Consider the following 18,943-nt stretch of genomic DNA (forward strand, 5'->3'; position numbering starts at 1 on the left):
AGAAGATCTACAAGCAGAAAACAAACACATGGAAAGCTCGATATCATACATCATTAGGGAATTGCAAACTAAAACAACAACGAGATACCACTGCACGCTTATTAGAAGGGCCAAAATCTGAAACACGGACACCACCAAATGCTAGGGAGGCTGTGAGGGAACAGGAATTCCCATTCATTGCTGGTGGAAGTGCAAAATGGTACAGCCACTCTGGAAGACAGTTTCTTACAAAACTAAACATACTCTTACCATACAATCCAGCAATCACACACGTTTGTATTTACCCAAAGGCGCTGAAAAGTGAACTCCACAAAAAACATGCACACACGTTTATAGCAGCCTTATTCATAATTGGCAAAACTTGGAAGCAACCAAGATGTCCTTCAATGGGTGAATGCACAAACTGTGGTCCATCCAGACAATGGAATATTATTTAGCATTAAAAAAAATGAGTTTTCAAGCCATGAAAAGACATGCAGTACCCTTCAATGCATATTGCTAAGTGAAAGAAGCCAATTTGAAAAGGCTATATAATGTATCATTCCAACTATATAACATTCTGGAAAAGGCAAAACTATGCAGATAGTTAAAAGATCAGTGGTTGCCAGGGGTTGGGGTGGGGGGGGCAGAGGGAGGAAGGATGAATAGGTAGAGTACAGGGGCAGTTTTAAGGCAGTGAAACCATTCTGTATGATAATAGTGGATCCTCGTCATTATACGTTTGTGCAAAACGATAGAATGTACAACACCAAGAGTGAACCCTAATGTAAACTACGGACTTTGGGTGTGGGTTCATTGCTTTATACCGAGTGTACCATTGGGGCAGTTTACAAGGGACAGTCAGATGGATTCTCAGAAAATTCACTAAACGTTCTTTGGAACATGAAAGATCACGACTTTACCCCAAAGAAGTTGATGTTTAGTACAGAGAGAAGATCTCTTTAAGCATCAACAACCACATGGCATATTCATAATGAAAATAATTAAAGATTCAACATACCAATGCTTATTTTGTTAAAACAATTAAATACATTTTAACGTGTGATCAGGATTCAGGAAGCTTGTTCCTTGAGCTGAATGTGATGATTAAAACATCTGTCATTTCTGGTTAGAGGGGTCATGCTGAAACAGCTACCCTAGCAGTCTACGCTAAGCCTGTTGGATTGGACATAACCATCAAGTTACCTGAAGGTTATTATAAGGAGGAGACTAACTACTATTAGTAAAACCAAAGCTTAATGAAACAGATGAGAAGACAAAAATTATCACTTATTATTATGGAACTGCCACAAATTAAACTTTTTAAACCCACTGCGTTAACAGAAAGAACACACACCTTCTAGAATGAAAACTACATCTATCTCTGACATACGAAGAACCATGTGTTTGAACGATGTCAAATATGAATAATGTGCGTTCTGTAGCAAACACTGTGTTGAGGGCAGATATGAGGCCGAATTCTTCGCAGGGCTGCACCTGCCCCCAGGACTCCCCCTCCATGGCAGATCCAGCTGCCTCAGGGACTCAAGGAAACGGGAAGCATATATAAATGTCAAACTCACTAGAAAGAATTCTTACAAGGCACATGATACGGAATAACATTCATTCACCCAACATACGCACTGGACAACTCTTCTGTGTCAGGCACAGGGCAGGGCACTGGGCAAACAGAGTGTGAGCAAAATTGGTTGCTGTGGTATCTGCCCGCGTGGAAATGCATGGAACACTAGAGCTCGCCCAGGCAGACACTGGGGGTGGGAGTCAGGCCCGTTGAGAAGCAAATAGTGAAGCTCCCCTTGAACTCTCTTAAACTCGCCACTGGGCGGTTGGTGTTTTGAGAAGCCTCTTCCAGCTTCTGGTGGCTGCAGGCTTCCTTGGCTTGTGGCCACATCACTCCAGTCTCTGCCTCTGTCTTCACATGGCTTTCTCCCCTGTGTGGGTCTGTTTCAAACTCCCTCTGCCTCCCTCTTATAAGGATACATGAGACTGCATTTAGGTTATCAGGGATTAGCAAAGATTATCCCACCAGGATAATCCAGATACACTCCCCCCTCTCAAGATCCTAAATTTAATCACATCTTTCCCCATACAAGGTAAGATCCACTCTTTTGCCATTCACAGATTCTAGGAATTAGTAAGTGAATATATCTTTGGGGTGCCTGTGTGATAACACTGGGCCCACCCAGGTAATCCACGATACTCTCCCCCTCTTAAGGTCAGCTAAATAGCAACCTTCGTTTCATCTTCACCTTCAACCCCCCATTGCCAGGTCTGGTAACATACTCACAGGTTCCAGGGATTAACACGTGAACATTTCGGGGGAGTCATTATTCTGCCCACCACATATACAGCATAATTGTTATGGGCTGAAATGTGTTCCCCCAAAATTCAAATGTTGAAGTCTTAACCCCCAGTACCTCAGAATGTGACTGTGTTTGGAGATAGGGTTTTTAAAGAGATAACTGAGTTAAAATGAGGTCAATAGGACAGGCTCTAACCCAATATGGCTGGTGTCCTTGTAAGAAGAGACAGGGACACAGACACCCACCGAGGGAAGACCATGTGAAGACAGCCATCTATAAGTCAAGGAGAGAGATCTCAGAAGGAACCAACCCTCTTAACACCTGGATCTCTGCCTTCTAGCTTCCAGAACTGTGAAAAGATACATTTCCAATTGTTTAAGCTGCACAGTCTGTGGTACCTGGTTATGGTAGCGTGAGCAAACTAATACAGTAACCAAATCAAGGGAGCTACTCTCCCAACATATTCACAGGTTTCATCCATATTCAAGGGGAAGGGACTGTACAAGCATGTATATAGGGAATGGGGCTCTTGGGGGTATCTTACAATTCTGCCTTCCACAGGGGGCCTTACCCACCAGCCCTTTTTGCCAAGTCAGTCAGAAGAACTCATTTAACTTCTCTTTGCTCGTTCCATTTTACCGAGCTTTCTATTCCTTTCCCACTCACCTTTTTTGTTAAAATTTATTTTCTTGATCACTCAGCTTACTAATCTTAAATTCTAGTTGGTTCAAGGTGGGCTGGGAGGGAAGAGTGAGCAAAGAGTGGAGGATGAGAACTGTGTCTCTAGCTAACAGCAGCAGAAATACTAGGAAAAAAGGCACAGTGCTCTCAATCTGTCCTACATCCAATTTTTTTCGGAAAGAAATGGAATATAGAAATGTGAACAGACTTCATTTTTCACAGTCCCAAAACATTTTCATTTTCTATTGTGAGTCTTTTTAAAATAACAAAGTCTGGCTATGCCACATACGTTTTTCTTTAAAATACATATTTGTATAGTTTGCACATAGCTGAGAAAATCAGATTCTGTTTCTACTCTCATTCTTTCTGCTTTTGTGCATGTTAACAGGCCAGAGCTGAACTTGATGATGTTACCGATAATTGCAGAATCACATAGTAGAGCACTGGAGAGTATTCCTGGACCGGGATGTCTGGCCGCCTCTTGCCACTGTTGTCTTTGGGACATGTCTTCAGCGGGACCCCAGCTGAAACACAGATGCAGTGCTGAAGGGTGGGAGTGGGGAGCGATTGAGAAAGAGAGTGTGTTTTAGGGCTTCAGAGCAGGGTGCACACCCTGGGAACAGAGAGCCACAGATGCCGATGGGAGAAAGAATTTGATGACCCTCCAACTGTTTCAGCCTTCTTCCCGAGGCAGAGCTGACCAAATTTCGTAGAGGGACTGTATTGGTATCTTGCCACCTACTAGGGCCAAGCCCTCATGCAGCTGTAAAGTCCTCTGGAAGATGGTCCCGCCCCAGGCCCTGCCCTGTCCTGACCCCCAAATGCATGCCTCTCACACCTCCATTCCATATCTACGTGTATGTCCATATCCACGCCCGCAGCCATATCCGAATCTATTGTACATATACGTGTATACACTGCACGTTGCCTCATCCAGTTAACAAATCAGTTGAGCCCTGCAGCAAACATTGCTGGGAGCCTCACCAGTATCTAACCCCTCCTCCAGGGGTGGGCATTGAGTGGCCTGAGTTAACCAGTATAACCCCCAAGTGATTGGTTTGGGACTGGGCACTTGTCCAGGCATAAACCCACCGATGCTTGGCACTGCGTGGCCAAAGTGATTGTTTCACTGGTGGGCACATAAACTGAGTTACTCCGGAGTAAAGAGCCCAGGGGGGCTGTTCGGTGGTTGGATGACTGTCTGTGGTGTGCTGATGAAGCCCAGGAATGGCCGCAGTCATTTTGTCCTCATGAGGGAAGGAAGCCTGGGGATGTTACCAACACACTGAGAAGGACATGCAGAAAGAATCGCAGAGAAATGGAGCAGGCACCCTAATTAACTGTGCCAATGGCTTAGTCCCATCTCTGGCCTTCTGCATCGTTTGAACAGCATTTTCTGTTACTTGCAGTTAACCAAGAACATCCTTATTAAAACCAGTGCTAGGCCCTGGGGATTCAGTGGTGAATAAGACAGTGCCTACTCTCCTGAGCTTATGCTTTCATGGAGGGAGGCAGATAATAAACAAATAAGATCATTTCAATCAATGTTCTGTGAGAGTGATGTGGGACTTGCGACTTTCGATTAGGAGGCCTCTCTGGGGAGGTGACTTGAGAGTTGAGACCTGAAGGCTGAGAAGGAGCCAGGGGAGAGGGAAGATCTAAGGGATAGGGAAGAGCCGATGCAAAGCTGTGCGGTGGGAGTGGTCATGGGAGATCTGCGGAAGGGAAAGCAGGCTGCCCAATGCTGAGCAAGGGGGAGCGAATGAAACAAAGGGAGGAGGCCTGGCTTGTAGGCTGTGCATGGAGCCGGGATATCACTCTGAGGGAGACTGGGAGCTATTTGGAGGATTTTGAGCAGAGGTATGGCATGCCCGATCGATCGAAGATTTTGCGGTACGCGGGCCTCTCACTGTTGTGGCCTCTCCCTCTGCGGAGCACAGGCTCCGGACGCGCAGGCTCAGCGGCCATGGCTCACGGGCCCAGCCGCTCGGCGGCATGTGGGATCTTCCCGGACCGGGGCACGAACCCGTGTCCCTTGCATCGGCAGGCGGACTCTCAACCAGTGCGCCATCAGGGAAGCCCTCGATCGAAGATTTTTAAAGGAAGAAACCTTCTAGCTGCTTTGTGGCGAAATGACTACAGTTGGAGGAGTGAAGCTGGTCCAGACCCAGGCGGTAGCAGGGAAGATGGTGAGAAGCAGAAAGATACAGGGACTTTCATCTCTAGCATGCATTCCCTCAGGGTAGCCCGATGCTCCTTTGAAGGGACGCTATCAAGTGAGTCGCCAGGATGTGAGCTGCTCTCCACCCAAGTCCTGTATTTTCTACGAGGATTAACCTAAACGCATCTTTAATGGGCAAAACAGCGGGGTGTGCGTGAAATGAAGTGGAACGATGGCAGCAATGCGAGGAAAAATATTCGGGGGCAGGGGAGTCATACTATTAATGGAGTAGATATGCCTAGGAAACCCTTCTGGTTTTCTCCACTACTTCCTTTACTGTTCAGACCAAATTCACTTGAACTCCTGGGTTAGGTTTCGCCTCTCTCCGAAGACCACAGCGGTGAGGATTCCAAATAAGGTGAAGGCATCAGAGGAGCAGCAGTGGCCATTTCTTGGCACACCTAAGCTGTCTCCAAGTGGGCTGTTTCCTGTACTACAGTTTTCAGTTAACATAATTCATTAATAGTGAAGCAAAGTCAATATGGATGGTCAAGGAGCCCGTAAATTCTGATTTTAAACTAAACCTTCAATATAGCATTACACAGGATTCTACCTTTGCCTAATAAAGTGCCTGCCATTTCAGGCCTGCTTTATACAAACATCTTCAAGTCCAGCATTAAAAATATCCATGTATAATTCTCCATCTCTAGCAGTGGTTCTCAAACCGGCTGCATCAGAGCACAACCTGTTATAAATATGTATTTCCAGGCCCCACCGCCCCGGGGTTCTGACTCAGGTTTGGGTTAGGTCTGGGCACTAAATCCCACAAGGTGACTCCAGTGGTTTCTGCATTGTCATTACCTGTCTCCTGAGTTCCCTGGACATTTTACAATCTGTACTTTTGTATATAAATACAATTGTACGTAACCTGTACATTTTGATACTAAGATGTCTCAAATCTTTTTTTGGAGTGGATATTTATTAATGAGAACTAGCTGGAACCCTCCAAAGTGCAGCAGGGAGCTGGAATGAGTACAGCTGACCCTTGAACCAGCGGGGATTAGGGACACCGACCCTCCCCACAGTGGGAACTCCTCTAACTCCACACTCCCCATCTGCAGCTTCAACCGACCAGATTGTGTAGCACTGTAGTATTCACTACTGAGAAAAGCCGCGAATAAGTGGACCCATGCAGTTCAAACCCGTGTTGTTCAAGGGTCAACTGTACAATCCACAAGTGGCCTAGAGGACAGAGGAAACAGGGCACTGGCATGAGGGAGTGGTGTGCTGGACATTGCCAGGAACTGACTATCCCTGTCTTTAATTAGCCACAGGTATTCCCCACCGTCACTCCTTCAGTGGTATTTGAAGCCCATTCGCCCCCAAATGATTTTTTTTAAAGGCACAAGGCAAGGAGCTGCTTTCTTTTCCCCACTGCTACCTACACCAATTCTGACAGGCCCAGCACAGCCCTTCCAGTCTCAGCATCCCTCACAGCCCCCACCCATTTGAGCATCTCTGGCCTACATTTACTGCATAAAAGCTTTCCCTTGACAGCTCTATTCATATTCTATACAGTATAAACAGAGAGGCAAACAAATGTAAAAAAAAATGAAGAGGTTAATAAACTTAACTATTAATTTAATCAGGAGACATCTAAGTGTAATTACGAACACTTTTTTAATGACAACAGACGGTAAATTTATACAAGTTACAGGTTAGAATATAATGAATACAAAATCCATCCAGATAAGTTAGAAAAACATCACTCACAAAAGTAAATCTGATTCAAGTGGGTAAAGAACTCAAGCCCCCCATTTGGATAATCACACGCAGCTTTCAAGGTAGCGCATCTAAAATCTGCCCCTTGTCAGGGCGCTATTCAAGACTACAGCATATTCAGTGACTCTAGCGACTTCAAAGATTCTAACACTTTTAGCATCAAGGTCAAGAGAAATCTCATAACAGGTTCACTATGCAAAAAAAACGAGAAAATGTGAACGTTTTCTGCAAACTGTAAGGTGCTGTGCAGATGTTAGCTATTGCTATTATTACTGTTCAGTGAGATTTCACTGAACTTGAGAAAAAGGAAGACTAGTCTGTAACTGACAAATATGACCTACAGAACATCTTCAAAGGAACGCAGATATTACTTTCAAGCACACGTAGCAACAAAACAGGCAAGGAAAGTGTGGCCAGGAGTGATGTTAGGTTGAGGAATTCCAGAGTACTTTAATGAATATATAAAGGCTTAATCTGTTCACAGGTTACACGTAATATTTATCGTTAGGTTCCCAAAGTCCCTGAAAATAATTTATTTTCTCAGGTGACCCTTCCCCCTACAAAAAGGAAAAAGAAATCTTGTCAAGTTGTTGAGCGTGCTGCTTCAGGCCAGCTCTTGCAAACGCTATCTTAAATGGAAGAGCAGAGGCTGCGTGAATCAACTTGTACCATAGGCAAGCCATTTATAAAATGGCCTACCAACAATGTACAACTTCACTTGAGCATAAATAAAACAATAAACATGAACTTGTCTGGAGACAAGACATATACGCTAGATGCATTTAAAACAGGATATAAATTCTTTGTCTCACGTACCTTCAGCTTTCATCTTTCCTTGGGTACACCCTATCTGTTTAACTGTTTTTACTGGTCTCCTTGGGTACTCTAGCTGTATATATAAAATTTATACGAAAACAGAAAATAAACACCAAACAAGTCAAGCAGTTGCTTTTTGGGCAAAGCTGATGAGACCTTTATGATGAAAATAATCTTACAGTATATTTCTGTTATATTCCCATGAAACGCAGGTTGTTTTTTTTTTCTTTTTTACAGAGGGTTTCAATTTCTTCAGCAATTCAAAACTGAATTCTGCTGTCATATGTAAAATGGTATCCACTTGAAGAGCTAATGACATCAGATGCATTCTACAGCAGACTTTTCATTCTTTAGCACAATGAGAATAAAGATTATATTCTGGGGGGCAACATGGGAGGTGAGGTGAATAAGGTCATGTGTTAAATCAGTAGCCTGTACTGACACTTCAAGTTACACTCCCTAATTGAGGTTATTCTTACAATCAGTTTTCAAACAATAGTGAACATATTCCTACCTTATAACATTTATATAAGGGCTCAATTGTAGCTTTCCTTTCTATACATCCGGAAGTATATACATTGTACAAGAGGAAATCACTGAGACATCTTGAAAAATAAATCTACTTGTCAAATACCATGTTATTTCAACAGCAGCAAACTACTCACTTAACAGTTAAAACCCTAAGAAAATATTAACTGGTGTGAAAACAAGTCTATATTGTAATAACCCCAAACATCAACCTTAGCATCCGATTCTAACTTTCAAATGCTGGGTACCTTTTCCAAGAGGAAATTACATCTGCTCTTGCATGAATCCCCGGTTTAAATACTTGCAGAAACACACCCATGTTATCTACTCAGCAAATGTCTGAAATCAAGCAAAACAATCCAACACAGGACATTAACGTTTTACAAATAGCATAAGATCCCAAAAGTACAAGAAAAACCTTGACATTATAGAAAAAGAAATTAGGTGGACAAATTTTAGTACAACAAGGCATCTAAAGAGGGGACCATCTAGAAATCTACCATACAGTACACTAGACTCAATCTGGAGTACCCTACAATTCCGTATTAAATTTGTAGAATTTTATACCAAAACTGTAGTCTTTTTAAGAAAACATTTTACATTTAGAATAACTACTTAAGACATTTAAACTGTAGATAACATTTAACTATAAGCAAGAATAAAAAAGAGTCCTACAATAATCTTTTATTTCTTCTCAACAATTAAATAAACACAAATGCCTTCTTTGCTTTTATGCCTAACTACCACTCTACTCCTTTAGTCCAGTTCCACAACATCAAAAGTAGGGGTGAACAAACAAAATCAGTAATGGCAAACACTCACAGCAAGAGCCGTTGTATTAGGGATTATCAATGACAGGAAATTTGTACAATGAAATATCTAGTTAAAAGAGTAACCTACTAGAGAATGGACTTGAGGATACGGGGAGGGGGAAGGGTAAGCTGGGACAAAGTGAGAGAGTGGCATGGACATATATACACTACCAAACGTAAGGTAGATAGGTAGTGGGAAGCAGCCGCATAGCACAGGGAGATCAGCTCGGTGCTTTGTGACCACCTGGAGGGGTGGGATAGGGAGGGAGGGAGGGAGGGAGACACAAGAGGCAGGAGATATGGGAACATATGTATATGTATAACTGATTCACTTTGTTATAAAGCAGAAACTAACACACCAGTGTAAAGCAATTATACTCCAATAAAGATGTTAAAAAAAAGACTCAATAAATGAAAGCTATTACTATTTAAAAAAAAAAAGTAAAGGTAGAATGTGCTTTTTAAGAAAACGGCCAATAATCACTCATCTGAAAAAATGCAAATAGCCGCCAGGTAAAATGGGCAGAATTTGAACTTAAACCAAAGTTTTAGTGTGTAACAAACTAGCATTAAGAAATGCGCACAGGATGTAAACCAAAATAGTGGTTATCTCCAGGTGGCAACATTACAGGGAATTTAAATTTTCTTCCTTTTTAATATGCACTTTTTTGGGGTGTGTTTTTAGATTGCACACAAGTAGTACCAAGCGGCTAGAAAGAACACAGAGCAAGGAAACGAAAGTAAAACCACAGGGTCTTTTTCTACCAGAAAGGACCTCAAGGACTATCTAACTTAGATACATTATCTATTGATGTATCTGGGATATAAGGGCACTGACTTAAAAGACTAGAGTAGAAATTCCAAGAATACTTCCTGGATGATAAAAATAACCTATTTTCAGGATTGTTTACACTCCCTAACTATGCAAAAATGAACACATTTAAATGTAAATTCACTCATATACATTATTAAAAAGTAGGAAAAACAAATTTAAAGGGAGTTCACACAACCTTGTAATTAAAGAGTAAGTTCATTGTTGAATGACCAGAGCAAAGCAGATCGTTACAGAGTTTGTCTGAAAGCAGGAGGCTGGCCTGAAAGGGGCCTTTAGGGAGTAGGCTGGGTGCCTAGGCAGGTAGCTCTCTCTGCTTTGCTGTCTGCATTCTTCAATAAACCCAGTCCTTTTACATGAATGGGTGTGATTCAACCCAGTTTCCCCATGAAATAATGTAATGAAAGATTTCTATTGACGAGGGATTACACTTTATGCAAAATCTCTCAGTGACATTCAGATTAATTCCAGTGTCCACCATTGAAGCAATTTCCCATACGCATTTACAACCCAAAACCCAATGACGTGGTATTTTCATGATAGTTAGGAAAAGTGTTCCAGCGAAAAATAAAGTTTAGATTTGCTCCACTATGTACATCTGAATATATCCAGAGGAGTAAAACTCAAAGCCAACCAAAAGACGAAATGCTATAAAATATTGTTTTGTTGTAAGATAATCAAATTCCTCCCAGAATAATGTGTAACTAATTTCACATACGTATTTGTAACCAATTTAACCTTTCCAAATTCTCATTTGCAAATGAGAGGCTCATACAGTTAAAACTGATACAAACCACTGTTTTAGAAGGATCAAAATTTACACTAGTCAAACGTGATTCCATAAGATTGATGTTCTTTCACTTTATTAAAATCATTTACCACTTACCATAAAATCATTTACTCCAGACACATTTACCATTTTAAAAAAATCAATTTAATGCTATCAAAAGGTGATGTTCACTTTAATCCTGTTTGCCTTCACGCCACTGCCTTGAGCCTTCATTCCAGGCCACGTAAACAAAGAGGGCGAGCACCACGTGGACAGCGACCACTGCAACAATAGCAGCATAAAAATAGCTGTCCCTATTGGACATCCCAAAGGCGCCTATCGAGAGAAAAAAAGTTTCCATTTTATTCCAAAATGTATCAAAATACAAAAAACAAAGCATACTAATTTTTAGTAGCTATATATTTCACTAGTCAGACAATTAAAAAGGAATGATTTGCATGGTGATAAATCAAGTATTCACTTAAAGATCTGAATACATTCTACACAAGAAAAACATTATGTTGAATGAAAACCACAACTGATCACTTCATCTAAGGACTCTGACATTAAAAAAGGGAGCTTTATTTTCTCTTCCTTCCAAGTCTTCCACCAAAGGTACGTTCCCCCAAATTCCTCCTCCCATGTCAGGCAACTCTTGCTCTCAAAGGGCTGTTAAAAGAAAGGATCTGCAAGCTATTCCACAGAAAACCATAAGCAAGTATGATGTCAAACTGAAATAACCAAGTGATGAAAAAGTTCATTTCATGCAACGTGATTTTTGAAAAGCAAAACAGAAGAAGCAAAATTAAGAATACCCAGTTTAAAGATATAAAGAAGTCATAAAAGCACAGAATCTCAAATATAGTTAAGGGGGAAAATGTCTTGTTTTATGGTCTAGGATTACCTTCAAAAACATAAGATTTAGTCGTGAAATATAACCCAATAGGTACAGTGATCATTAAAGCTGTGAAGAACAGGAGCGTCTTCAGAGTGGATGCTAATGAACTTTCATTTCTGGAATAAAGTAAACAAAGAGAAAATCAGAGCCTGCACAGCCATTTCCAACTATTCTTGTGTCCATAAATGCTATAAATACCCACAGAAAAGATGCTGGGAACACTGCTCCTGCCTTGAAAGCAGTGGCGAGAGGAAGAAGGGGCAGTGCCAGGGACTCAAAATTAGAAGATCCTAGAAAACCAGCAGCAGACCCAGTGTGAAAGGAAGTATAAAGTACAAAAAAGTGGTTTGTAATCTCCCAAGTGCTATGCAAATGTACACGATTTACAGAATTCACAATGGAGGTAGCAAGGGAGAAGATACACCGAAAACAACTAATGAACGTCCCTTCACAAAGCATCCTATCAGTGGCTAGCTGAATACAGTACAGACAAGGTTTGGGAATCTCCAAAGAAATAGGAGCCTAGAACAATTCAGCTGAAGGAAACGTACTCAAATGTCTTTGTAATTAAGTAGCTACAGTACAACTTAGACGGCCTTCACACATGGATGCATTAAAAGTTTGATATCGAGACACTTTTTGTTCAGTGAATTCTATTCTTCCAGACTATTTTAAAATCAATGGAAATAATGCAATGGGAAGTTTTGTTCCACAATACAATAAAATGATTCTGAAGAACGCAATTAAGCTTTTAAAATTATATGCTTAAAGAAAAACAAGTCAGATAAACTGTTACTTAAAACATTAGCAATGTAAAGATTATAGCCACACCCGCTTGTCCACGCATCACCTAAGACTTCATGGAGCTACAGAGGCAGAGCTTAGTGGTGGCGCCAGACCACGTGGCCCTCAAAACCTAAAATACTTACTATCTGGCCCTTTCCAGAAAAACTTCGCGAACCCCGATGTATACTATTCCAATTATGTTAAAAATGTGTGCACATGAAAAAGGACTCCAGATTAATACACAATAATAAAGTTATTTCCCCACTTTCAAATATTCCTTAACGTTGTTTTACTGATAAGTAGATATACGTCAGCATTTGTCCTAATGCACTGTCACAAATGAGCAACTACTGACAGTGAAGCATAGTAAGCTTCCAGCAACCCTGGACACACACATACCTCATGCATACCACCTCATACGTTACGTTTAAAAGCAGTAGGCCCTACAGCTTTTAACCTTTAGATAGTCTTTTTTTCCTTAAATCCAACCATCCTCACACTACCTTGTCAGAGAGGAAGAAATTTTCCTCTACCCTCCTGGGTTCTTCCGGCTGTTCAAAGAATTAAGTTGACATGAGACATATTAACAGGAGAAATATCAAACAAAGTTGAGTAACATGTATACGTGGAAGAGACCCAGGAGAACTGAGTAACTCGCCAAAATGGCCGAAACCCTTGCCTTAAATACCATCTTCAGCTAAAGACAAAAGAGGATGTTGCGGGTAGGGATTGGGGACTTCAAAGGGGAAGGTGGCAATTCACATGAAGATGGCAAAGCAAATGTTTGGTAAACAAGTGCTTGCCGGGCCATGCAGAGTCTATGGGACACAAAGTGGACACCGGTCTCTATGCCCCATTTCCCCACACCTGGCCCATACTCTTTGCAGGTATCTCTGGTGATAGCTCTCTTCCAGGAACAGGCCCTCTATCTAAATTTTTTTAGGCAATTAAGGGGAAGGTCAAAGTTTCTTCCTGAGTCTTTTGGGCCTTGACTGTTTTCAGTGTGAAATAATCTGCATAGCAAAGAGACATTTCGGGGTGGCAAGTGTCGCTCCCCTACAACCTGAACACACGTCCAACTTTATGCTCAGAGTCAACACTTGAACTTAATTCTTTCTGGAAATACTCAGCAAGAGGTTCCAGTTTTTATCTATATCTCTAGGAAGAATACAGCCCAGCCTTCAAGGTCCCCCCAGGATAACCTCTCTTCTAGGCACCTTTCCTGATAATGCCAGCTGGAACGGTTCATCGCTCTGGGATCCAACCACACTTAGTTCATGCCTGTTGTTACAGCACTTAACATGACAGCTTGTGTCCTAGGCAGTCCTGCACATTCGTCTGTACCCCTAGACAATCCAGGCAAAGGAGTTCTTATAATTGTGTATACCACTACAGGAGAGGCTTCTGGCAGGCCACAAAGGAAGGGAGCATTTCACGTTTATACCAGTGGTCTACAAACTCTTTTGACTGTGCAATCCATCATTAAATAAAAGTTCTGAGCACATACCCCCATACAGGCATAATGGTTTTTAAAATAAATTATCTATACGCATATTACTCATGCATTATTTAAAATGTAAAACACATGCAAAAACAGACACTAAAAGGGATAAGGTTAAAAATTTTTTAATTTATGTAGAAATTCTACTATTTTCTTTCCATACTTCAGTGAATCATCTTTTAATACATACCACTTCGGTGATCACTCAGCTATACATTCTCATCTAACATACATAAGCTCCCTTACACTGTTTCCTAACAGAAAAATTTTAGAAAAATTTATTGCATAACCTTTATGAATAATATGAGTGTCTGCAGGAGTTCTATATAAAAAATACAAAAAGTCACATCCAAAGAAAACAAAAACACTAATTTGAAAAGATACTTGCACCCCAATGTTCGCAGCAGCATTATTTACAATTACCAAGATACAGAAGCAACCTAAGTATCCATCAACAGATGAATGGACAAAGGAGATACGATATATATACGTATACACACAGACACAAACATCAATACATACGTATAATGGAACACTACTCAGCCATAAAGAACAAAATTTTGCCACTTGCAGCAACGTGGATGGACTTGGAAGGCATTATGCTAAGTGAAATAAGTCAGAGACTGTATGATATCACTTACACATGGAATCTAAAAACTACAACACACTAGTGAAAATAACAAAAAAGCAGATTCACAGATATACAAAACAAACTAGTGGTTACCAGTGGGGAGGGTGGGAGGCGCAATACAGGGGAAGGGGAGTGGGAGGTACAAACTATTGTGTAGACAGGCTACAAGGATGTATTGTACAACACGGGGAATGTAGCCAATATTTTGTAATAACTATGTATGGAGTGTAACCCTTTAAAAATTGTATAAAAAATTAATACATACATAAATACATAAAGTCGGTATTTGGCCAATTCTTTTGTGGACCCCAACAAAAAACTTGACCTTCATGGTGTTTCTTTGGGGAGTTAAAGTATGTGTTTTTCGTATGGATGCCAAGGAGGGAAAACCACGGTGGGGTGGGGATGGTGGTGTGCAGATGGTGGTGTGCTGAATTGGGCAATTGGGATTGACATATATACACTGATGTGTATAAAACTGATGACTAATAAGAACCTGCAGTATATAAAAAAAAAAAAAACAATACTAAACTTTCTTTGGGTTATTTGTACAGAAATATGTTAATATAAATGTTTCAGACATTACATGAAATTTCTAAAAATCTTGTATGTTCTTCTATAATGTTATAAGTCATAATTCTAGTTATTACTTTAAAATGTATATCTCAAAGGTAACTAAATTTCCTTGTCAATTGCATTATTATGAACTTTCATCAACTCTTTAACCGTGGTCATTTTTAAGTCTTTTGTCATTACAGACAGTTCTGGGTGTACTCTGATGCTTTTGCAAAAATGTTCCTATAAAAGGGTTTCATCTTCAAGGAATTCATGGAAAAGACTCTGACAAGTACAGGTTTCTGGTAACTGAATATACTGCTGAACTGAATGAATAAGCATTTTCAGAACTCTAATGGAAAACTGATGAATTCATAAAAGTGCCAACAAAAGATCAAGATGAAAAAAATTAATTACATGGGACTGAGTGAACTGATGAGGATGATTATAATTTTTGTGACTTTCTGTTTGAATAAAAAAAAAATCCCACAAGGACTCAGGGGCAAAAAATATACAAATCAGTTTTCACTGCAAAGTAAAGGAGCTGTTACAGTGGAGGATTCCTGGACTGAATGTCAGTATTATGACATAGTGTGAGTGTGTTTCGTGTTTGGTAATTGCAATCATTGTTGCTTTTGTTGTGGTCACCCATTTACAATGCTTGGTGTTAGTTTATTTATCTCTTGTAAAAATAAAATACAGTGTGTGTGTGTGTGTGTGTGTGTGTGAGAGAGAAAAATAAATAAATAAAATAAAGTATGTATTTTTGGTGTGCAAAATTCAGATCATCTAACCTGATAAAGAAACAAAGCTTGAGAATCTAGAGAAAGGGAAGGTTAACCGGTTCTCCTGTTCTTTAGATCATCTCTTGAATATCTATTATCTGGCCTGGCTTTGAGAAAAGTTTACTATTGAAAAGATGATATAATACCATAAAAATGTTTTAAAGCACACAAAATCACTTATGATCCCACCACACAAACAGAATCTTTTCTGCATGTTAATTTCTAGCCCCACGCACTCTACACATAGCATATCTTAACAATTTGTAGCTTATCTCCAACTCCTTCTCACCTCTCTCTTTACCTTAAGCTCCAAAAATTTGACTTTCAGTCTCACAAATATAGGACTAAGTACAAAGTTAAGCATACAAACTTCTGAGAACTAGTTTTTCAAACTTCCTCTAGTGTTTATAGGACATTTTCTCCTTGCCAGCTTGGGTATAACAGGTGATTTATTCTAAAACAAAGCTACTGATGTCATTCAACTGATTTCTCCTATGTGTCTCTGATCGGGTGTTACTGAGACTTGTTAGAAATGAATGAGAACATTCGAATTAGAACTGGCCTCACACAAAACAAATAATTCAGGATGAACCTTACTGTGTCCCCACTCTTAAAACCATCTAGAGTTTACCCACTTCATATAAACTTCTGCAGCAAACACTAAGCAGATAGAGCTTACCATGTTCCCTTTTATGGCAAGCAAGACTTCCACTGCAAGTAGATTTCACTGCAAATTCCATTAGGAAACACTAGAATCTGTCTAGGAGGGCTATACTGTATTCTAAGTGTACTTAATAAAAATACCTGTTGGTAGCGTCACTACTAAACAGTAATAAAAAAAATAAACACCTACATTGCCATTGTGAGAGTGAAAAAGATCACGGGGCTCCAAAAATCACGGGCTTTGGAGTCAGTGGGCTTGGACAACTGCCAGCTTCAACACCTATTGTGTGACCTAACCGTGTGATCTTGGGCAAGTCACTTATTCTGAGTCAACTTCATCATTTTTAAAAATCAGGAAACTAAGCACTTTCTTAATTCTGATAATGTATGTATAACAAAGCACCTAAGCTGAGCCTGGCACACACTGAATGGCGGCTAAACCCCTCCCCATCCTCTTGCCTCGTGAGATATCAAGAACCACCCACTCTCTCCTCAGGTTCCCTCTACTCGGCCACCAGCCCCCATCCGACTGACTCCCCAAGTGAAGAAGGCTCAAATCAGGGAGAGCCCTTTCTCCCTTCCATTCGTTCCTGCGTACAGCAAACATTTATTAAGCCCCGACGATGCAGGCCCTGTGGGGAACACGGAGACGGAGAAGGCCAGGTTCCTGTCCTCAGGGAGCTCACCCTGCAGTGGGGAAAAAGACTGCAGACAGCAAGACCGCAATATAGACAACAGCGAGAAGTGGTGCTAGGCCAGAAACAGGAGCTGAAAGCCTCCCTACCTATCCCCCAAGACCCCGGGCCCCTTGCTCCCGAGCGAAGGGTAGGGGCCGGGCGTGCAAACACTGCAGGTCCCAACCTACTTCCCCTCTCTCCTCTAGCCCGCAGCTCCGGCCCCGAGGGTCCAGACCTCACGCCCACCCACCGCAGGTCAGCCCGGTCGGCCCAGGCCTTCCCTCCTGCCCCGCTCCCAGCCAGGGACGGTCCGCCTCGTGCTTGAGGCCCCCGCCCGACCCCGCCCCTGCTCCGGACTACCTGAAGTCGCACGGCTGCAGCGCGTTCAGAGCCGCTTTATCAAAACGCTCCATGGCGTCGCCACGCCCGCAGCAGGCGCTCAGAAGCGAGCTGGGCTCGGCGTCCGCGCTTAATCGGCTCCGCGGGAGACCGGTCGAAGCAGACCGCGCCGGAAGTGCCGGCGAGCGCCGGTCGTTGGGCCGCAGCGCGCAGGCGCGGCGCGCCGTTGTGACGCCGGGCGCAGGCGCAGGCGCGGTCGCGAGCGTTCACGTGACTTACCGGCAGGGGCTGCGGGGCGTGCGCCCTGCCAAGAGAGGCCTGCGCTCCAGGAGCAGGCCGGGCGAATACCCCAGCCACTCCACGTTGAGCCGGGACTTGCCTCGCAGCATGGTCCTCCGGAGAGGGCGGTGCTGCGGCCGCCCCCTGAGCGCGCGCGAGCACTCCTCGTCCCCGTTCCGGCCCCTATCGCCGAGCTGTGGTTGCGAGGCGACTGGAACAGATGATCTGCGAGCAAGGAAGACCAGGCAGACGACTGGGGTGCTAGGCAACCAAGCAGTTTCCGACGACAACAACACAAAAAAGTAGTGCACATTATTCCCCAGTCCTTGAGTAAATGCCTCATTAATTATTGCCCCCAGTGAAAGTCCAGCCGTGGCAAGCTGGGAGGAGTTAGTTTAACACTCACCGAGTCCGTAAAGCTAGGGAATGTCAGAGCTGAGAGAGACCGTTCCAGGCCAGACGCTGGTGATCCCAGCTTCCACTTAAAGTTAAAAACATTTTGCAGCTGCTCAGAAAGCTGCCAATGAGACAACAGGGACTCAAATAGTAAGGGACAGATGGGCCTCCCGGGCTGCGCAACCCGAGAGATATATAAACGAAAAGGGTGCGTAAGCCTAGGGTCAGGCTTGACAGAATTAGGTTGCCACTGGCTGCTAATAAGAGGACAGCCCTTACATGGTCAGCGCCTGGAAAGGGCCGCTGACCGCACATCTATTTTCTGCACCACATGGATACAAAGACCACATCTGAAATCATGACTAAACCAGCAGCTTAGAGCGGTGTTAGGGGCCTCGGACCGGAGAGCAGGAAGCCCGGGTCTGAGTTCAAATTACTAAATTTGTAATCCCTCACCGGTCCTCACCTAGACCCTTGGGGGTATAAGAACCACCTAATGCCAGAACTAGAGCAGAATTAGAATCTAAGCTCATGGGTCAGCAAACCGTGGCCAGACGGCCAAATATCTACAGCCTGCCTGCCACCTGTTTTTCTACAGCACATGCGTTAAGAAAGGTCTTTCCGTTTTCAAATGGTTTAAAAAAATCAAAAGAAGAATAACATTTTGTCACACGAGAAAACTACATGAAATTCAGATTTCAGTGTCCATAAATAAAATTTTATTGGAACTCAGCCATGCTCATTCTTTG

At 42.3% G+C, this 18,943-nt stretch overlaps 1 protein-coding gene across 2 annotated transcripts; it reads right to left on the reverse strand.

Annotated features, from left to right (window-relative positions):
• Positions 1 to 6,806: 6,806 nt before the first annotated feature.
• On the reverse strand, positions 6,807 to 17,701 carry VMA21 (vacuolar ATPase assembly factor VMA21). 2 transcript variants are annotated; one of them, XR_002177149.3, is made up of 4 exons: positions 17,541 to 17,701; positions 11,589 to 11,698; positions 10,802 to 11,020; positions 6,807 to 8,091 (listed from the first exon to the last, which is right to left on the reverse strand). XR_002177149.3 is itself a non-coding variant. In XM_004314898.4 (3 exons), the coding sequence occupies exons 1-3, from the start codon at positions 17,591 to 17,593 to the stop codon at positions 10,878 to 10,880; spliced, it is 306 nt and encodes a 101-aa protein (XP_004314946.1). In that variant the 5' UTR covers positions 17,594 to 17,700; the 3' UTR covers positions 6,807 to 10,877. The 2 variants fall into 2 exon arrangements, 1 of the variants encoding a protein (XP_004314946.1); XM_004314898.4 differs by having other exon boundaries at positions 6,807 to 11,020; positions 17,541 to 17,700.
• Between the last annotated feature and the right edge of the window lie 1,242 nt (positions 17,702 to 18,943).

The sequence above is a fragment of the Tursiops truncatus genome, chromosome X (assembly GCF_011762595.2).
Source record: "Tursiops truncatus isolate mTurTru1 chromosome X, mTurTru1.mat.Y, whole genome shotgun sequence".
Taxonomy (NCBI): domain Eukaryota; kingdom Metazoa; phylum Chordata; class Mammalia; order Artiodactyla; family Delphinidae; genus Tursiops; species Tursiops truncatus.

What these genes read in the sequence shown, in the direction of transcription:
- VMA21 (XM_004314898.4), bottom strand. Translation starts at nt 17,593, where the DNA reads ATGGAGCGTTTTGATAAAGCGGCTCTGAACGCGCTGCAGCCGTGCGAC. An exon ending in CTGCAGCCGTGCGACTTCAG is followed by an intron (nt 11,699 to 17,540) that starts GTAGTCCGGAGC and finishes ACTTTATTCCAG; the next exon opens with AAATGAAAGTTCATTAGCAT. An exon ending in TAAATCTTATGTTTTTGAAG is followed by an intron (nt 11,021 to 11,588) that starts GTAATCCTAGAC and finishes TTCTCTCGATAG; the next exon opens with GCGCCTTTGGGATGTCCAAT.